A 20,711-nucleotide genomic window follows, 5' to 3' on the forward strand; every position below is an offset into this window, starting at 1 on the left:
GCCCACAGGCTCAGGACCCATTACAGTGTATTGTGATGCTTTCCCGATTTGGGCTTGGTGCGGGTATTTATGCAGGATGGCAGAGTCATTACTTATGCTTCAGGAAGTTGAAGATCCACGAGAAGAATTACCCGGTTCATGATCTCGGAGTTGGCAGCCATTGTTCATGCTCTGAAGATTTGGAGGCATTACCTATAGTGGTGTGACGAGTGAGGTGTACACGGATCACAAGAGTCTGCAATACTTGTTCAAGCAGAAGGAGTTGAACTTGAGGCAGAGGAGGTGGTTGGAGCTGTTGAAGGATTATGATGTTACTATCTTGTACCACCCGGGGAGAGCCAATGTAGTGGCTGATGCATTGAGTAGGAAGTCCGCCGGCATGGGTAGTCTTGCTTATGTTCCGGTCAGCCAGAGACCGCTTGCTTTGGATATCCAGGCCCTGGCCAATCGATTTGTGAGGTTGGACATTTCTGAGCCTAGCAGAGTGTTAGCTTGTACAATCGCTCGTTCTTCATTATTGGAGCGTATCCGTGATCGGCAGTTTGATGATCCCCATTTGTGTGTCCTGAGAGACACGGTGCAGCGCGGAGGTGCCACGAAGGTGACCTTAGATGATGATGGTGTTTTGAGGTTGCAGGGGCGAGTTTGTGTGCCCAATGTCGATGGGATTCGAGAGTTGATCTTAGCGGAGGCCCATAGTTCTCGGTATTCTATTCACCCGGGCGCCGCGAAGATGTATCAGGACTTGCGGCAGCATTATTGGTGGCGTAGGATGAAGAAAGATATTGTTGCATATGTGGCTCGATGTTTGAACTGTCAGCAGGTTAAGTATGAGCATCAGAGGCCTGGTGGTTTGTTTCAGAGGATTGAGCTTCCCGAGTGGAAGTGGGAGAGGATTACCATGGATTTCGTGACTGGACTTCCGATGACCCGGAAGAAGTTTGATGCTATTTGGGTCATTGTTGATAGGCTGACCAAGTCAGCACATTTTATTCCTGTTGCAGCCACCTATTCATCAGAGAGGTTAGCTGAGATCTACATCCGAGAGATTGTTCGCCTTCATGGGGTGCCGGTATCTATCGATTTCGGATCGGGGTACGCAGTTTACCTCGCGCTTTTGGAGAGCAGTTCCGCAGGAGTTGGGCACCCAGGTTCAGTTGAGCACAGCGTTCCATCCTCAGACAGACGGCCAGTCCGAGAGGACTATTCAGATATTGGAGGATATGCTCCGAGCCTGTGTCATTGATTTTGGAGGCTCGTGGGACCAGTTTTTACCTTTAGCAGAGTTCGCCTACAACAACAGCTACCAGTCCAGCATTCAGATGGCTCCATATGAGGCGTTGTATGGTAGGCGATGTCGGTCTCCAGTCGGATGGTTTGAGCCGGGAGAGGCTCGATTATTGGGTACAGATTTAGTTCAGGAGGCCTTGGATAAGGTCAAGATCATTCAGGACAGGCTTCGTTCGGCTCAGTCGCGGCAAAAGAGTTATGCGGATCGTAAGGTTCGAGATGTAGCTTTCATGGTTGGTGAGCGGGTCTTGCTCCGAGTGTCGCCTATGAAGGGCGTGATGAGATTTGGGAAGAAGGGAAGGCTTAGCCCTAGGTTCATTGGCCCATTTGAGATTCTCGATCGTGTGGGAGAGGTGGCTTACAGAATTGCCTTGCCGCCCAGCTTGTCAGCCGTGCATCCAGTGTTCCATGTGTCCATGCTTTGGAGGTATCACGGCGATCCAGCCCACGTGTTAGATTTCAGCACTGTCCAGTTGGACAAGGATCCGTCCTACGAGGAGGAGCCGGTAGCTATTTTAGACCGGCAGGTTCGGCAGTTGAGGTCGAAGAGTTTTCCTTCAGTGCGTGTTCAGTGGAGAGGTCATCCTCCTGAGGCATCGACTTGGGAGTCCGAGTCTGATATGCGGAGCCGTTACCCTCATCTATTTCCTGACTCAGGTACTTCTTTCTTTGTCCGTTCGAGGACGAACGATTGTTTTAGAGGTGGAGAATGTGACAACCCAAAGGGTCATCACCGTGGTTCTCCCTTTTTTTGCGCTTCCGAGGCCTTGGAAACCTCACTTTTGGTTGCCTCGATTTGCGCGCGCACTCCGGGCGCGAAGCCGGAAAATTTTTATGTTAAAATATATGAATTCTGTGAAAAATTTGGTGAAATATGATATTAATATTGATATAGTTGACTTTGGCCAACATTTTGGGTAAACGGACCCGGACCCGTGATGTGACGGTCCCGGGAGGTCCGTAGAAAAATATGGGACTCGGGCATGTGCCCGGAGTCGAAATCCGAGGTCCAGAACCCCGGTAAAAGAATTTTTATGATAAATTGTTTTCTGAAATTAATAAGGAAAAATGGAAATGAAAATGAGTTAGAAAATATAGGTATCGGGCTCGTATTTTGGTTCCGACGCCCGGTACAGGTCTTAAATATGCGTTAAACGCTTTCTGTGAAATTTGGTCGAAATCGGACGTCGTTTGACGTGTTTCGGACCTAAATAGCTAAAGTTGGAAGTTTATGAACTTTGAAATGAAAATCATGAGTTTTGAGGTTTGATTCATTGATTTTGATGTTATTTTCGGGATTTGATCGCTCGAGTAAGTTCGTAGGATGTTATTGAGTTAGCGTGTGTGTTTTGTTGGGAGCCCCGAGGGCTCGGGAGTGATTTGGAGGTGGTTCGGGGTGGTTTTGCACTTAGAAAAATCTGGTATTTTGCTGTTTGCTGGTATCTGGTACATTGCTCTATGCGATCGCATAGGAGCCTCCGCGAGGAGTAAATTTCAAGTTGCCCCGTTTGTTCTATGCGATCGCAATAATCCCAACGCGATCCGTAGCTTTGTCCAGTCCTTCAATGCGATCGCAGCCCTTACCCCCGCGATCGCATAGCTTTAATCTGAGCAGCCCTATTTTTTTTTTCCTCTATGCGATCGCAGGTCCTCCCATGCGATCGCAGTGACCAGTCTTCTCTTACTCTATGCGATCGCATCCCTTGCTCCGCGATCGCATAGAACAATTTCGTCCAGCGATTTTCGATAAAAAACAGAACCTTCATTATGGGATTTTTCTCACTTTTTCACACGGGCTCTTCTCTTTCACACTCCATAGACGATTTTCAAGCTCCTCTTCCTCCATATCTTTTTGGGTAAGTATTCTTAACTTCATTATCTCCTAATACTTTCANATCGTTTCCTCATTATTTTATCATCTAATCACTAAGTTCTAGGCCTAAGAACATGAAATCAAGGTAGAAATTAGGGCTTTTGGGTAGAGTTAGGTTTTTGAAAATTTAGGGCGATTCAACCTCAATTTGGGGTCGGATCTTGAAACAAATTATATATTTGAACTCGTGGGGTTATGGGTGATTGGAATTTGGTCCGAGCCTCGAGTTTGGACCATGTGGGCCCGGTGTCGGATTTTGCTATTTTTGAAAAAATGGTAGGAAATTCATTTCTAGGCTATGGGATTATGTTGTTGAGCCTCATTTGATATTATTGAATTAATTATGATTAGATATCATTGTTTCGGAGTCGAATTCTAGAGGAAAGGCGGTGTTAGAGGCTTGATTGCTATTTTCGGACCGAGGTAAGTGTTTGATCTAACTTTGGCTTGAGGGAATAGTATTAGAGTATCATAAATGCTATTTGCTAATTGATCGAGTACGGTGTATAGGCGTGGTGACGAGTGTCTATACACCGGAGTCTAGCATGACCGTGGGTCTTTGTTTGTACTTGTTTTTGAGGTAATTTGGAACTCTTCCAAGCTACAACATGTTTTTCTGCAAATGTGAAGAGTTTGAGGATAAGTTGTGAAATATTAATATTTTGGAGCATTGGCTCGAGTGATAAATACCATTGAGTAAGAGATGAACGTATTGAAAAGAGTTGTGATTAATCCCTTGCCGGGATGGTTTGATTACAGTGAGTATTGCCCTTGCCGGGTTGTGAAAGATATTGTTATTGTTCCCTTGCCGGGACTTGGTTGTTATTTGTGTTATTCCCTTGCCGGGATAGTTCATATTACTTGTTTATTCCTCTTGCCCGTTTGGTTGTGACTGTTATTTGGGTGAGGAAGAGTGAAATTGCACGAAGGGTCATTCCGTGCTATTCTTGATTATATTTGCACGAAGGGTCATTCCGTGCTATGTTTTGACTATTTATGCACGAAGGTACATTCCGTGCTCTGAATTGATTATATTTGCACGAAGGGTCATTCCGTGCCATGAGATGAGAGCTATGTGAGGGAAAGCACGAAGGGTGATGCCGTGCATTTTATTTGATTGCTTTGGGTGAGATTGAGAGTAAAAGCATGAAGGGTGATGCCGTGCAACTATTGAATTTCTTATTCTTTGATAATTATTGTTGTGCCATGTTTCTTAATTATGCTGATGAACTTTATATCCAATTTGTACTCTCCCCATAGCATGTTTCCCTCCCTTTTAACTGTTTAGTTTCGGTATTTTCTTTCCTTTTGTTGCATATTTGTATATAAAAATTGTACAGGTTGGTTTGGTAGTCCTGTCTAGCCTCGTCACTACTTCGCCGGGGTTAGGCCAGACACTTACCAGCACATGGGGTCGGTTGTGCTGATACTACACTCTGTGCATTTCTTTGTGCACAGATCCAGGAGCAGCTTTTGGACAGCAGCAGTAGGATTCTTATCCGGGAGCTATCTTCAGTCCAGGGACTCTCGAGGTAGCCTAGCTGGCGTTCGCAGGCCGAAGTCCCTTTCCTTATTTCAGTTTGTTTTCATTGTACCGAAACAGACATGTGTATTTCCTTCATTCAGACTTGTTGTAGTATTCTATAGTAGTCCGTGAGCTAGTGACACCAGATTTTGGGTAGGGATGTGTTTCAAACTTCCGCATTTTTATATCTTTTTGTTAAACTTAAAGTCTTCCGCATTTCTTTAACTGTTGTTAGTATATTATATTGTTGAGGTTGGATAGCGAATGTTTAATGTATGGCTGGCCTAGCTCCGTTAGTAGGCGCCATCACGACACCCGATGGTGGGAAAAATCCGGGACGTGACACTACTTGTGTTTATACCCCACAACAGAATGGAATAGTGGAGAGAAAACACAGACACCTTTTAGAAACCTGTCGAGCACTCTTATATCAGTCCAAACTTCCTATTCCCTTTTAGGGAGAATGTCTTCTAACTGCCACCTATCTGATTAATAGATTTCCCTCCAAGGTTCTCAAGCTCAAAACTCCCTATGAAGTCTTATATGGAACTCCACCCTCATATCATACTCTAAAAAGTTTTGGATGTCTAGCCTATGCTTGTGCTCTATCCCCTCACAGATCCAAACTTGATCCAAGGTCTGTACCATGTGTATTTTTGGGTTATCCTCAAGGGAAGAAAGGATACAAACTCTTGAATCTAGAAAGTATGAAGGTCTTTGTTTTTAGGGATGTTAAATTCCATGAATCAGTTTTTCCCTTTTCCTCTACACAGCAATGTCGGTCTCTCTTTCCCTTTCAGACTTCACATTTCACAGATAACCTGATTAAAGAATCTACCAACTCAGTACCTCAAGTTCTTACTTCAAGGGACCCTACTCATATCTCTCCATCACCTTCTCATATATCAACTCCTGTTGCACCCTCTCATCCTTCCCCAATAAGAATTCCCTCTTCACCAAATAATATATCAGCACCTGAACTCAGAAGATCATCCAGACCTCACAGAACTCCTGAGTATCTCAAAGACTATGTTTGCAATTCAGTCTTTTTAACTGATCTCACTTCCTCATGCTTTTCTGCTCCTACCCAACCTACTGTGTTACCTTTTTCTGCTTTGTCAGCTACCAACCAATCCTTACTCAAATCCATTACCTATATCACAGAACCTACATCCTATTACCAAGCAGCACTTCACCCAGGGTGGCAAGAGGCTATGGCCAAAGAACTTGAAGCCTTAGAGGCTAACAAAACCTGGGAAGTGGTTTCTCTACCTGTTGGGAAGAAGGCTTTGCCTTGCAAATGGGTATACAAAGTTAAGTATAGGTCTGATGGTACTTTGGAGAGATACAAGGCAAGGTTGGTCATATGAGGGGACACTCAAAGAGAAGGTATAGATTTCACCGAGACATTTTCACCGGTGGTAAAAGTGACTACTATAAGGTGTCTTCTTGCCATAGCAGTAAAAAAGAACTGGGAATTGTTTCAACTGGATGTAAAAAACGCCTTCTTGCATGGAGATTTGCAAGAAGAGGTATTCATGAAATTTCCAGTAGGGTTGAACCCTCCATCCCCTAATCATTCTTGTCTTTTGAGGAAATCTTTATATGGTCTACGACAAGCTTCACGGCAATGTATTCCAGGCTCACAGTAGCTTTAAATTTCAAAGGCTATTCACATTCTCTAAATGACTACTCTTTATTTTTCAAAATATCTAAAGGAAGGATCACTATAGTTGCTGTTTATGTCGACGATATTTTAGTAACAGGGGATGATCACTTAGAGCAGTTTCAATTAAAGGAGTTTCTTGATTCTGAGTTCAAAATTAAGGACCTAGGTCATGCTCACTACTTTCTAGGTATGGAAATTATTCGGGAACCATCTGGTTTAATTTTGACTCAAAAGAAATTTACCTTAGATTTGTTAACAGAGTTTGAAGTGAGCAATCTTAAGCCTGCATCCTCACCAATTGATCCCAGTCTACATCTTCGAGCTGAACAAGGTGCCTTGATTCCGGATCCAACCATTTACCGTAGACTTTTGGGAAAATTGAACTTTCTAACTCACACTTGACCTGATTTGTCTTTCGCGGTTCAGCATCTGAGTCAATATATGCAGTCGCCTCGTCAACCCCATTTGGATACAGCTTTTCATTGTTTGCGGTACCTTCTCTCTGACCCAGGAATGGGATTGCTCATGAACCCTGATCCCTCGCTTCATCTTGTCGCCTTTTGTGACTCCGATTGGGGAAGATGTCCTGACACTCATCGATCAGTTAGTGGATTCTACATCAGTCTTGGAGGTTCGCCGGTATCCTGGAAATCAAAGAAACAGCCTTTAGTTTCCTTATCCTCAGCTGAGGCGGAGTACAGATCAATGCGACGAGTAGTTGCAAAGGTTACCTGGTTGGTTCGCTTACTTGAAGATTTCTCTGTTCCTCCATCTTTGTCGGTACCTCTGCACTCTAATAGTCAGGCAGCCATCCATATCACCAAAAATCCAGTTTTCCATGAGCGTACAAAGCACGTGGAGCTGGACTGTCACTTTGTCCGGCAACAGTTTCTAGCCGGAATCATCTCTCTCTCTTATATTCTGTCACATAACCAGCTCGCCGACGTCTGTACCAAACCCTTGTCGGGCTCTGCTCACAGATCTATCATCGACAAGTTGGGTGTCACTTCATCCCCTCCAACTTGCGGGTGAATGTTGTGTAACGACCCGACCGGTCGTTTTGAGTTCTAGCACTCCGTTCAGCAGCCTGAGGCCATGAGCAGCTTCATTTTGAGTATTACGACTTGTGCGCATGGTCGGAATTGAATTTCGGGAAGTCCAGAGTTGATTTGGAAAGAGAACTCTCATTTCGGAAGCTTAAAGTTGAAAGAATGAACTAGGATGGGATTCTTGAGTAAACGACCTCGGAATCGGGATCTGAAGGTTCCAGCAGGTTCGTATGATGATTTCGGACTTAGGCGTATGCCAGGTGCGGGTTTTGGATAACCTGGGAGCGTTTTGGCGCCTATTGTGGAAGTTAGCATTTTTGAAGGAATTTCTTAAGTTTGGCTTGAAGAGCATTCCAGTGTTATCGACGTCCGTTTGGGATTCTGAGTCTGAGAATAGCTCCGTATGGTGATTCTGGAGTTGGGAGCACAATCGGAAGTGAATTTGGAGGTCTGTAGGTCATTTTGGAGCCATTTGGCTAAAGATAGAAATTTGAAGGTTTTTAAGAAGTTTGACCGGAAGTGGACTTTTTGATATCGGGGTCGGAATCCGATTCCGGAAGTTTCAGTAGGTCCGTAATGTCAAATATGACTTGTACGCAAAATTTGAGGTCAATCGGACGTGATTTGATAGGTTTAAACATCGGAAATAGAAGTGTGAATTTTTGAAGTTCATTAAGTTTGGATTGGAGGTCGATTCATGATTTTCGTGTTGTTTGATGTGATTCGAGGCCTCGAGCAAGTCCGTAATGTGTTTTGGGACTGGTTGGTATGATTGGTTGGGGTCCCGGGGGCCTCGGATGGATTCCGGGCGGTTAACGGATCGAAATTTGGATTTTTGGACAGCTGAAGGAATCTGGTTGCTGGTATTTTCGCTTCTGCGGTGGGTTGACCGCAGAAGCGGACAGGGAGCCGCAGAAGCGGGTTTTGGTCTAAGGCTTGAGGACCGCAGATGCAGTCAAAGTACCACAGAAGCGGGATCGCATCTGCGGAGAAAGGGTCGCAAAAGCGGATGGGAGTATCTTGGAGAGGACCACAGATGCGGTCAAAGTTCCGCAGAAGCGGGACCGCATCTGCGGGTGGCAAGTCGTAGAAGCGAGAAAGGGGTGGATCATGGAAGACCGCAGATGCGGTATTTTATCCGCACCTGCGGAACCGCAGAAGTGGCCAAGGAACCGCAGGTGCAGAAATAGCTGAAGCAGTGAGGTCTTTTAAGTTCGGGGTTGAGTTCATTTCAACCCCATTTTTCTTCCATTGGAGTCGATGGGGAGCAGTTTTGGGGTGCCATTTTCGTCACTTATCATGAGGTAAGTAATTTATGCTAGCTTGGAGTTAAATACAAGGTTTATATATGGATTTAGGCTTGGAAAATTGTATAAATTTGAGGTTTTGGTGGAAAACCTAGAAAACTAGTAATCATGGAATTTAGCCCCGATTTTGAGTATGGAATTGAGAGAAGATTATATATTTGAGTTCCTAAGGTCATGGGTAATCTTTATCTTCGAAAAATTTCGGATTTCGGGCACGTGGGCCCGAGGGCGTTTTGGTCAACTTTTCGATCAGAATTAGGAATTGCTATAAATTAGTTTATAATGAATATTTGAGCATATATTAATGGATTTGCATAACTGTTGGCTAGTTTTGGAGCATGGTGCATCAATTGGAGTCCCCGGAAGGGCGTGGATTGCCGGTTATGGATCTTCGGAGCGAGGTGAGTCTCCTTTCTAACCTTGTAAGAGGGAATTGTCCCCATAGGTGAAATAACTAATTATGAGCTCCTAATTGCGGGCGCTACGTACGCACGGGGTGACGAGAGTCCGTGCGTAGCTACTATTATGCTATTACCCAGGTAGTTAGGACCCAAAAGCATGTTATACTTGGATTGTTTATGAACCCATTGCTAGCTTGAATTGCTTAAATCACATTGAATTAGTAAGTGAAATTCTAAAAGGATTAAACCTTATTTCTTAAAATTTGTTAAAGGAGAATTCGTTTTATTTGGATAAATATTCCCCCTATAAGCTCTTAATTGACTGATTGAGCATGTATCCCTATGTGTACCTGCGTCGCATGCATTATTCGCGAGCAGGGTATGTGTTTATTTATGGAGCGGGCCGAACGCCTCGGCAGATTAAATAGATGCATCTATGGTTCGTGCCGTTCGACCCTCGGCAGTGCACAGTTTACATTTCTGTTGGAGCGGGCCGTCGACCTCGGCATGATTTGCGCATGATATATATATTGTTTCCCGAGAATTTAAATGTTGATATTGCCTTTCATGGCTTGATATAAATTGATAAGATAATGAAAAGTAAACCTTGAAAATCCTTTATTATTTGTTAAAGGTGTTTACCTGTCTCCCCGCTTTGTGAGTTAGAACTGCTATACAAATCTACGATTTCCTCACACTTTTGGTATATTATTATTGGACCTCTAGCAAGCATTGAAGTCGACCATCTCGTCTCTACTTCCTCGAGATTAGGCGGGATACTCATTGAGTACACGTTGATTACATACTCATACTACACTTCTGTGCATTTTTGTTGCACAGGTATATGTAACTCTAGCGGCCTACTGGGCGTAGCAGCCGGATGATTTGGGGACTAGGTGAGTTGCATTATTCGAGGCGGCCCGCAGCTAGTATAGTCCTTCTCAGTATGTTGTACTTATTTCTTGTCCACTGTATTCCGGACGGATGTTGTATTTTATTTTCTTATTAGTAGATGCTCATGCACTTGTGACACCGGGTTCTGGGATGGTTTTTAAATATTTTGTATTGATTGCTAGTATTTAATTTAAATTGAAACAGTTATCTTTTTACTTATGAAATTTGAAGGAAAATCTTGGTTTTCAAAAAATTGTTAAAGATGGAGTTTAATTAAGTATTGGGTTGGCTTGCCTGACAGCGGTGTCCGGCGCCATCACGACCCTTAGTGGATTTTGGGTTGTGACAACATGGTATCAGAGCACTAGGTTCCTAGGGTCTCACGAGTCATGAGCAAGTCTAGTGGAGTCTCGCGGATTGATACGGAGACGTCTGTACTTATCCTCGGGAGGCTGCAGGACTGTTAGGAGTACTTCCCTTCTAGATTCCTTATCGTGCGATTTGATCACTGGAGGCGTATGCTTTTAATTCATTCTTACTCAAACTTACACGACGCAAAGCGCTTGTTATAAATCGAGAATTGAAGAATCATAACGGTACTACGGATGTGGTGCGGGATGTTTCTCCCGGTGTAGTTGATTTGATTATTATCGTCGCCTTATGGAATGATATTTTAATGTTTCAGCTCAGTAACGGTACTTCTGAGGGCTTGGGGCTAGGCACAAGTTGCCATGATGCCTATGAATGACTGTTCCGCAGTAGTGATATGATGGTGAGATGTTTGCCCACGTGTCGGGGCAGTGAACGACTTGAAGGGAGGTTTACTCAGTGCATAACCAAGAGATTCAGTATTTTATTCTCGGGAGGGGAAAGACAATCGAACTAAGGATGGTCAGATGTGGGCTGGTGGAAGTAATGAGACTTGGTATTTGCAAGCGTTGTAGAGCTTTCTTCTGTGATGGGATGTCGTTGTCCTAATTGAACGTGCTAAGTTTGTCGGTGTTATGATCTGCTACAATTCGCCTTTGGGGCAAGATACTGTGAAATAATATTGGAGGTACAACTGTTAGATATCGCAGGGTTCGGTGGTTCAGGAGTGAATCAGTATTTCTAATGTCGACGGTCCAATAAAGATGACCTTCGGAAAGGTTTAAGTCAGTAGCGAATTGTGGATTCAAGTTCTATGAAGATAAATTTTATTAAGGCAACAACTGAGTAGCAAAAGACAAGAAAGACGCGTGGGAAGTTTCGGGCGGAGTCTTAAACTTCTAAAAGGCTAGGTTTAGGAAGCGCAGGCCGAGTAGTTGATTGAAGAGGTGAGTTTGACCTAAGTGGGAGAGTGGCGGAGCTGCGTAGGGGCTTGGTGATAAGACGACTATGCGCCTTAAGGAGAGTTCGGAGCGATTTGGGAATATTGGTGCTTGGCTATTGGGGTCTACAGATCTAATTTGAAGTAGGGGTTCTTGTGCGGCCGGATAATGGAAAGGATCCGCTTAAATGAAGAAGGATGTAGCATGACTTTGAATTAGAAGGATGTTGTCGCACATTTAAATGATGTCCACGAGGGGTAAATAGACCTGTGCAGCTGGAGAGTGAGCTGAGACTCAGGATGGGTCATTGATGTCGTAGTGATTGTACCCTGTGCAGCAGTGTTGGAAGATGCCGGGGAGAGTCTTTTACAGGTGGGTTATTCCTGTGAGCACTTTAGCGGTCGCGTGGTTGGCGAGGCTTCTGCGAAGAATTCTATGGGTTATACAGCAAAGGGATCGGTCGTGCGAATGTTGTTGATGATTCAGAGTATAAAAAGGGGGTTTCTACAGTAAGATATCGAGAATTTTGGCGGTTGATTGCGCAAGGTTATGTCAATAGGAGATTAAGAATCCTGGTAAATTCCAGAGTTGTGTGATAGTGGCTTCGAGCTAAGTGGGAGAGTCCCACCGCTTATGATGGGGTTGCAGAGTTAACTACTTGCGAGGTTTCTGGTTATTAGCATATGGATGGGCCATTTCAGCTACGGGAAAAAAAACCATAAGTGGTAATCTGGGCAAAGGAATTATTGAAGGTGGGCTATCATTGGCCTTATTGGCCCATGTTCAGGCTTGGGGAAGGATTCAGGATTTTGCTTTGTATAGATGTGGGTTCCAAGGGAAGTGATTCGGCGGGTTCTTCACCAAGGGGGTATTCATGTGATGGAAGACTCATGGAGTTGATTATATGCGGGGCCAAGTCAGAGCGGGTGGCTCTCAGCAACGGTCCTAATGGACTAAAATGGGTGAAGTGTGGTGCCTAATGATTTCGAGCCTATAGGTGCAGTTGAGAATCAAGCTTTTGCAGCAGCTTACGAATGGAGGCTCAGGACGTTCTGTGATGTTTTGGCTTGCGATGTAGCAAATGGGAGGTGTGAAATCAGTTCGTGAGATTTGAGACAACATGGTCTCGTGATTCAAGGTCACTCGAGATGAGTGCAGATGGAGCATGTTATGTGTCGGATGGAGTTTGTATTATCTCTAAGGCAATCAAGGATAAATTGGAAGAAGCTAGATTGATTGTCCATAGTTGAATTTGGCATATTAGTGTTAGTGATCAGTTTCCTTCAGCGTGATCGAGTTATGCAAGTGATTTGTGATGGTACGTATCAGGCTTGTCAGCCGCCGCAATTGATGTTATTCAGAAGCATTCTACTGTTATGGCTTGTTGTGTGGAAGCAGATTCCAGAAGGGCTATGGTGGCTTAGACCACTACTTAGAGATTTGCATATCCTACGTTTATGAAAATTCGCCTGTGTGCTGCTATGGTTCTCCTGAAGTGAGTTAAGTGGAAAGCTTTTATGTGATGAAATGTCAATCTAACAGTGGTCCCGAAGCTATGATAAGGAACGAGTTCTATCGTATATTGGCATGTTAAATGCAGCAAGTGGTATGGAATTTGAAGTGAAGATCAAGGTAGCAGTTCGGTGTTGACAAGGATGTCACGAGCTCGGATGAGCAGGAGAGGAGTTTCGATGTTTAAAGTAAGTTGGTTTTGTCATCAGTGTCACCTAAGATAGGTTGTTTGTAAAAAAAAGGACTTTGCATCCTGGTTAATTATTCTTGATCGCTTTACGGCGTTAGTACGGCCGGTAGTTTGGAGGTACGACCCAGTTATTTGTTATGGTAGGTTGTGGGAGTGTGTCCCACAGGAAGATCGTATGAGTGAGGCAGGTAGTCACTAGATTGATTAAAGACTTAAACCAAGTATGAAGGTTGTGATGATATCGTTGATTTGAGAATATATGCCTGGAGGGCACTCAGTTACTGAGTTGTGGACTGAGGATGAGTACTCCGGTTATGATGGTTGTTCTTGTGTGTTATGAGAAGAGGGAAATTAGTATGGACCTTTGAAAGGTTATTGGTTTAGTTGATATGATCGGGATCGACTCGAGGTCGGTGGATGAATTTAAATGTGAATGTGAGCTCTATGTCAGGCCAGTTGTGTTCATTTCAGTAATGCGCTCCTTATGGGGGAGTAGTCAGGGTGTTATTTCGTTGTTATATGCTTTATGGAGTGATACATTGCGCCGTGTGAGTTGTGAGACGGCCTGTGGGATTGTTTATGTGTTGAGGATCCGCGTGGAAATGACGTATTATGAGCAAAATGGCTCTTGAGATTCAGATTGTATATCGCACCTCAGTTGTGCTTGAGTTTTGTAGCTTATAGCGCTATATGTCCCCTCAGGGAGGGTATTATGCACTTAGCGTGCTTGTGACCAAATTCGATATCTTGTTGTAATGAGCAATTTAGCTCGATGTATATCTCCTTATGTGAGTTCTACGTGTGGATCGGTTGGCACGCCGCCATGGGTATGTTATTTGGATCGGGTGGCACGCCGCCATGGTTATGTTGTTTGGATCGTGTTGCGCGCCGCAACAGCGTGATGTTCAGTACAGTTCCCCGTATCTCTTTATTGTGTTCTGTTTCCTATCTTCTGAAGGAAGCTCATATTAGTTGTGCGCCCGCGTCGCATGTATGATTCGCGAGCGGGGTAATTAAAGTTCTTTTCAGAGTTCATTTTCCTTTTTATATTGCATTCTAATTGGTAGCCTATTGGCACAATGAGGCATCATATGAGACTTTTGGTCATGTCGGGATGGCTTATTGCCTGAGCAGTTCATACTGGGTGAGACGAGGTTGTTGGATTTAGGATCAGTGCAATCTGATTACGTGAAATAAATTAAGGAGCAAAGACCATTATTTGGTTCAGAATGAGGTGATGGTTATTGTCAGGAGTATAGACCCAAATGATTGGTTGATTTGGCAGTTGATTATGAATTTCTGCACATCTCTTCCGTTGTGGCGGCATTGTAAGAGTTAGAGTAGGACCTGTGTATGTCATGGGGTGCAATGGGAGCATCAGATTCGTGGAATTTCGACTAAGTTGATCAGAAAATGTCATTGTGGTCCGGTGAGTAAAATGATGCAAGGTGTGAATTCAGCAAAGTTATGCAGTCATGTTTGGGTACAGCGTGTGGTGATTGATACGGTGCTCGTATGTTGGAAACAGGCATGACAGAGAATTTTGGATGTTGGAATTAGGCTCTAAGGCCTATCTGCTTGAATAAAAGGAAATATCTTCAGAATTGATCGAGCAAATGCGCTCAACTGAGTTGTGGTAGCACGAGAAGGTGCATGAGGTGTTAAACAGTGATTTCAGACTGCTTCAGAGTAGTTCTCAGCACGTTCGAGGACGAACGTATGTTTAAGTGGGAGAGAATGTAACGACCCGACCGGTCGTTTTGAGTTCCAGCGCTCCGTTCAGCAGCCTGAGGCCATGAGCAGCTTCATTTCGAGTATTACGACTTGCGCGCGTGGTCGGAATTGAATTTCGGGAAGTCCAGAGTTGATTTGGAAAGAGAATTCTCATTTCGAAAGCTTAAAGTTGAAAGAATGAACTAGGATGGGATTCTTGAGTAAACGACCTCGGAATCGGGATCTGAAGGTTCCAGCAGGTTCGTATGATGATTTCGGACTTAGGCGTATGCCCGGTGCGGGTTTTGGATAGCCCGGGAGCGTTTTGGCGCCTATTGTGGAAGTTAGCATTTTTGAAGGAATTTCTTAAGTTTGGCTTGAAGTGCATTTCAGTGCTATCGATGTCCGTTTGGGATTTCGATTTTGAGAATAGCTCCGTATGGTGATTCTGGAGTTGGGAGCGCAATCGGAAGGGAATTTGGAGGTCCGTAGAATTTGGCTAAAGATAGAAATTTGAAGGTTTTTGAGAAGTTTGACCGGAAGTGGACTTTTTGATATCGGGGTCGGAATCCGATTTCGGAAGTTGCAGTAGGTCCATAATGTCAAATATGACTTGTACGCAAAATTTGAGGTCAATCGGACGTGATTTGATAGGTTTAAACATCGGAAATAGAAGTGTGAATTTTTGAAGTTCATTAAGTTTGGATTGGAGGTCGATTCATGATTTTCGTGTTGTTTGATGTGATTCGAGGCCTCGAGCAAGTCTGCAATGTGTTTTGGGACTGGTTAGTATGATTGGTTGGGGTTCCGGGGGCCTCGGGTGGATTCCGAATGGTTAACGGATCGAAATTTGGATTTTTGGACAGCTAAAGGAATCTGGTTGCTGGTATTTTCGCTTCTGCGGTGGGTTGACCGCAGAAGCGGCACCGCAGAAGCGGACAGGGAGCCGCAGAAGCGGGTTTTGGTCTAAGGCTTGAGGACCGCAGATGCGGTCAAAGTACCGCAAAAGCAGGACCGCATCTGCAGAGAAAGGGTCGCAGAAGCGGATGGGAGTATCTTGGAGAGGACCGCAGATGCAGTTAAAGTTCCGCAAAAGCGGGACCGCATCTGCGGGTGGCAAGTCGCAGAAGCGAGAAAGGGATGGCTCAGGGAAGACTGCAGATGCGGCATTTTAACCACACCTGCGGAACCGCAGAAGCGGCCAAGGAACCGCAGGTGCGGAAATAGCTGAAGTAGTGAGGTCTTTTAAGTTCGGGGTTGAGTTCATTTCAACCCCATTTTTCTTCCATTGGAGTCTATGGGGAGTAGTTTTGGGGTGCCATTTTCGTCACTTGTCATGAGGTAAGTAATTTATGCTAGCTTGGAGTTAAATACAAGGTTTATAATGGATTTAGACTTGGAAAATTGTATAAATTTGAAGTTTTGGTGGAAAACCTAAAAAACTAGTAATCTTGGAATTTAGCCACGATTTTGAGTATGGAATTGAGAGAAGATTATATATTTGAGTTCCTAAGGTCATGGGTAATCTTTATCTTCGAAAAATTTCGGATTCCGGGCACGTGGGCCCGAGGGCGTTTTGGTCAACTTTTCGATCGGAGTTAGGAATTGCTATAAATTAGTTTGTAATGAATATTTGAGCATATATTAATGGATTTGCGTAACCGTTGGCTAGTTTTGGAGCATGGTGCATCAATTGGAGTCCCTGGAAGGGCGTGGATTGCCAGTTATGGATCTTCGGAGCGAGGTGAGTCTCCTTTCTAACCTTGTAAGAGGGAATTGTACCCATAGGTGAAATAATTGATTATGTGCTCCTAATTGCGGGGGCTACGAACGCACGGGGTGACGAGAGTCCGTGCGTAGCTACTATTATGCTATTACCCGGGTAGTTAGGACCCAAAAGCATGTTATACTTGGATTGTTTATGAACCCATTGATAGCTTGAATTGCTTAAATCACATTGAATTAGTAAGTGAATTTCTAAAAGGAAATTTGTTAAAGGAGAATTGGTTTTATTTGGATAAATATTCCCCCGATAAGTTCTTAATTAACTGATTGAGCATGTATCCCTATGTGTATCTGCGTCGCATGCATGATTCGCGAGCAGGGTATGTGTTTATTTATGGAGCGGGCCGAACGCCTCGGCAGATTAAATAGATGCATCTATGGTCCGTGCCGTTCGACCCTCGGCAGTGCACAGTTTACATTTCTGTTGGAGCGGGTCGTCGACCTCGGCATGATTTGCGCATGATATATATATTGTTTCCCGAGAATTTAAATGTTGATATTGCCTTTCATGGCTTGATATAAATTGATAAGATAATGAAAAGTAAACCTTGAAAATCCTTTATTATTTGTTAAAGGTGTTTACCTGTCTCCCCGCTTTGTGAGTTAGAACTGCTATACAAATCCACGATTTCCTCACACTTTTGGTATATTATTATTGGACCTCTAGCAAGCATTGAAGTCGACCATCTCGTCTCTACTTCTTCGAGATTAGGCGGGATACTCATTGAGTACACGTTGATTACGTACTCATACTACACTTCTGTGCATTTTTGTTGCACAGGTATATGTAACTCTGGTGGCCTACTGGGCGTAGCAGCAGCGGATGATTTGGGGACTAGGTGAGTTGCATTATTCGAGGTGGCCCGCAGCTAGTATAGTCCTTCTCAGTATGTTGTACTTATTTCCTGTCCACTGTATTACGGACGGATGTTGTATTTTATTTACTTATCAGTAGATGCTCATGCACTTGTGAGACCGGGTTCTGGGATGATTTTTAAATATTTTGTATTGATTGCTAGTATTTAATTTGAATTGAAGCAGTTATCTTTTTACTTATGAAATTTGAAGGAAAATCTTGGTTTTCAAAAAATTGTTAAAGATGGAGTTTAATTAAGTATTGGGTTGGCTTGCCTGACAACGATGTCCGGCGCCATCACGACCCTTAGTGGATTTTGGGTCGTGACATGTTGGAATCAACTTCTCTAATTTCTCTAAGGCATATATAGATTTACCAAGCAGAGATGAATTAGAGAGACAAGAAGAAGAAAGACAATAGAGAGTTTGGAAGTTCAATCTCGATACATCCAAGAATAATCAGACCATTTTTTCTTTGCTTAATCAAAGGAATCTGAGCCCTTCATCTTTGATGAGATCAAACAAATCAGAGCCATCCATCTGTGTTGAAGAAAAGACACCTGGCAAGCAACTAATACTAAATTCTAGAAAATTCTTCACACGTGAGAAGAGTGTGAGAAACTTATAGATATCAGAATTTGTTGTATTCTTATTTACATATTCCTTGTTTGTTATACATAGAGCAATAGCATTAAGACACGTAGGATAGGAATAACAGATTTTATTCTCTTTGCTTTGTATATATACACATATACAGTGAACGGATGAATATACAATCAGAAAATTCATCTTTTTTCTATTAGCAATCAGAATCCATTTGTAATCTCAAGTTTCCGCGCACATGCATAATAGTTGGAAGTAATTCTAGAACATCAAAAGTTGTATCATATGGACCTATCTTGTGCAGGTATCGAAATAGGAGCAGTGAGATTTCACTAAGGTGAAAGTGGAGCAAAGAGGATAATGTGAAACAAACAGATGCACTATTTACATGGCGTTGGTGTACAAACGAAACTGACAAACCGCACCATACCGACAATCCGTGTCAAATCGAGAAAAAGATCTGACTATAGTTTGGTTTGATTTGGTTTGGTGTTGGGAAAAAAACCCAATTATAATTGGTTTGGTTTGGTTTTAAATAAAAAAAGTCAAATCGAAACCAAACCAAACCGATATTATATATATAGAAGTTTCAAATATAACTTCATGAGTACTGTATAAATATTAAGGACAAAATTTCCTTAATGTTTATACAACACTCATGAAGAAATGGTAAAACCATCTTTACATATTAATTTTAATAGAGTAGTGACTAGTTTTGCTCAGCATTAAAAATGTTGGATAAAAACTAAATACCACATTAAAAAGTGGCTAGCACATGCCATTTCTACTTAAAAGGCGATGGTGTGAGGCGGTGTGTGTGTGTGTGTGTATATATATATATATATATATATATATATATATATATATATATATATATATATATATATATAGGGATGTAAGTCCCACAAATCTTTAGATTTTTAAATTTACGAATTTCTAATATAGCATTATAACACAAAAAATATAAAAGATTTAAAATTCAAGAAAAAAAATTAAGAAACTCATATAAAATAAAATATCTAGCATTTTTTACAAGTACAAATAATGTAATACTGTTAAAGTTACTGTGAATTATAAATTAACTACAACGTCTTAACTTTCAAACAATTAAATATTATAGTTTCTTAAGAAATATTATCAAACTGCATATTCTACCTCCTAAAAAGTAAATACTTGATTAATTTTATCAACACTGTAATTTAATATTACTCCTTCATGAATATATAAAATTATTTTTAAATCAAAAATAAGGAATATATGATAATTTTGAGAGACGGAGAACTAAGACATGAAGATCTATCAAGTAAAATATAACTTTTGGTTATCTATTTTTAGAAGAAATTCAAATTATATTCACCATCACTATGTTCTCAATTGGAAAGTATACAACACTATGGTTCATTATTTGAGCTATACACAATTTTCATATTTCTACAGATAAAAAAAATTTTAATCATTCATTTGTTAAAGAATTTTGAGAGTCAATAGTTCCAATTAGTGAATTCAACACATGATTCGCATAGGAACTATTAGGCGAGTCCTAAGCGTTGAGCGTTAGGCGTGTTTGGGGCGCACAATCGATGATTGGGGTTGCAAGTCTTAGAGAACTAAGTCTCACACATGAATCTCAAGGCGTTTTGGTTGTTCCCCGCCCCGGAACACCAAAAAAGCAATTTAAAACACGGCTCTGAGCCATAGACCGTGCGTGGAGAATTGGATATTCATGTTGTATCTCTCAACCTCCAAGCATCCAATAGAATCAAAACAGTCATAGAGAGATCGTATAGTGGTAATACATTGAAATCTCTTCTCTTGCAGGATACAAGAAACCAATAAAGAATTTAATCATCTGAAAAGTACTCCCTCCATCTCATAATATGTATCGTGGTTACTAAAAATAGTTATCTCAAATTTTTTGTCATTCTAGAAGTTCAAGACAAAATTGATTATATTTTTTTTCTTTTTTACCCTTAATAATTAATTATCTTAGAAGAGTACGAAAACATTACTTATGGATAATTTTATTCAAATACCAAGAAGTCTACCTTGTAATCTTAAACACTTTAATCATGTTTACACTATTGCAATCAATATTTTAATTACCAAAGTCCTTTATAAAGTATATTCAAACTTTTGAAGTTATGTTAGAGTACACGTAATGAAAGAATATAAAGAAAATAAATGTCATTTATTTGTTGAAAGAGTTTGCATTACTGGTTTGTTAATTATCCTAGGTGTCTCTTCATATATTCTATGAAGCAAATCAATTGCATTCGCATCTAGTAAAAATATGGATAATGTCATTGATGGAGATGACACATAAATTGAGAAAATATTTAATAAGGGTAAAACAGTCAAAAACTATTCTTTTTTAAGTGGTGTGCACAAGAGAATCACGACACATATGATGAGACGGAGGGAATATCAATTTCTACTGCATTTAATGCGTACTGCCATTATTTTTTCATACTTATTGATTATCTGTAGTATTCAAAAGTAATCATAAATTTAATTTACATAGTAAAATTCTTATTTATATTAGTAAAAATTAATTTAAGTTAATAGGATGTTAGTCATGTGTTTGCAATACATGACCTTGGATGTTGTTGTAAAAATTTTAACTAATAGAAAAATTTAAGTAGTTTAATATAAAGTTTTAAAATATACTCCCTTCGCTCTATTTTAATTGATTTTTTTGGTTGTTTTCAAACATATTTAAGGAATTCACCTTTTAA

The 20,711-nt window shown here is 41.8% G+C and overlaps 1 protein-coding gene across 1 annotated transcript in view; it reads left to right on the forward strand.

Annotated features, from left to right (window-relative positions):
* LOC109241080 overlaps nucleotides 1-7,389 on the forward strand; it is a 12,979-nt gene extending 5,590 nt beyond the window's left edge. The window contains exons 4-7 of the mRNA XM_019407791.1: nucleotides 5,489-6,045; nucleotides 6,150-6,220; nucleotides 6,407-6,688; nucleotides 6,869-7,389. Of these exons, the coding sequence (XP_019263336.1) occupies nucleotides 5,489-6,045; nucleotides 6,150-6,220; nucleotides 6,407-6,688; nucleotides 6,869-7,389 (1,431 nt within the window). The remainder of the gene's footprint in view (nucleotides 1-5,488; nucleotides 6,046-6,149; nucleotides 6,221-6,406; nucleotides 6,689-6,868) is intronic.
* The last annotated feature ends 13,322 nt before the right edge of the window (nucleotides 7,390-20,711 follow it).

This window comes from Nicotiana attenuata, unplaced genomic scaffold (genome assembly GCF_001879085.1).
Source record: "Nicotiana attenuata strain UT unplaced genomic scaffold, NIATTr2, whole genome shotgun sequence".
NCBI lineage: Eukaryota > Viridiplantae > Streptophyta > Magnoliopsida > Solanales > Solanaceae > Nicotiana > Nicotiana attenuata.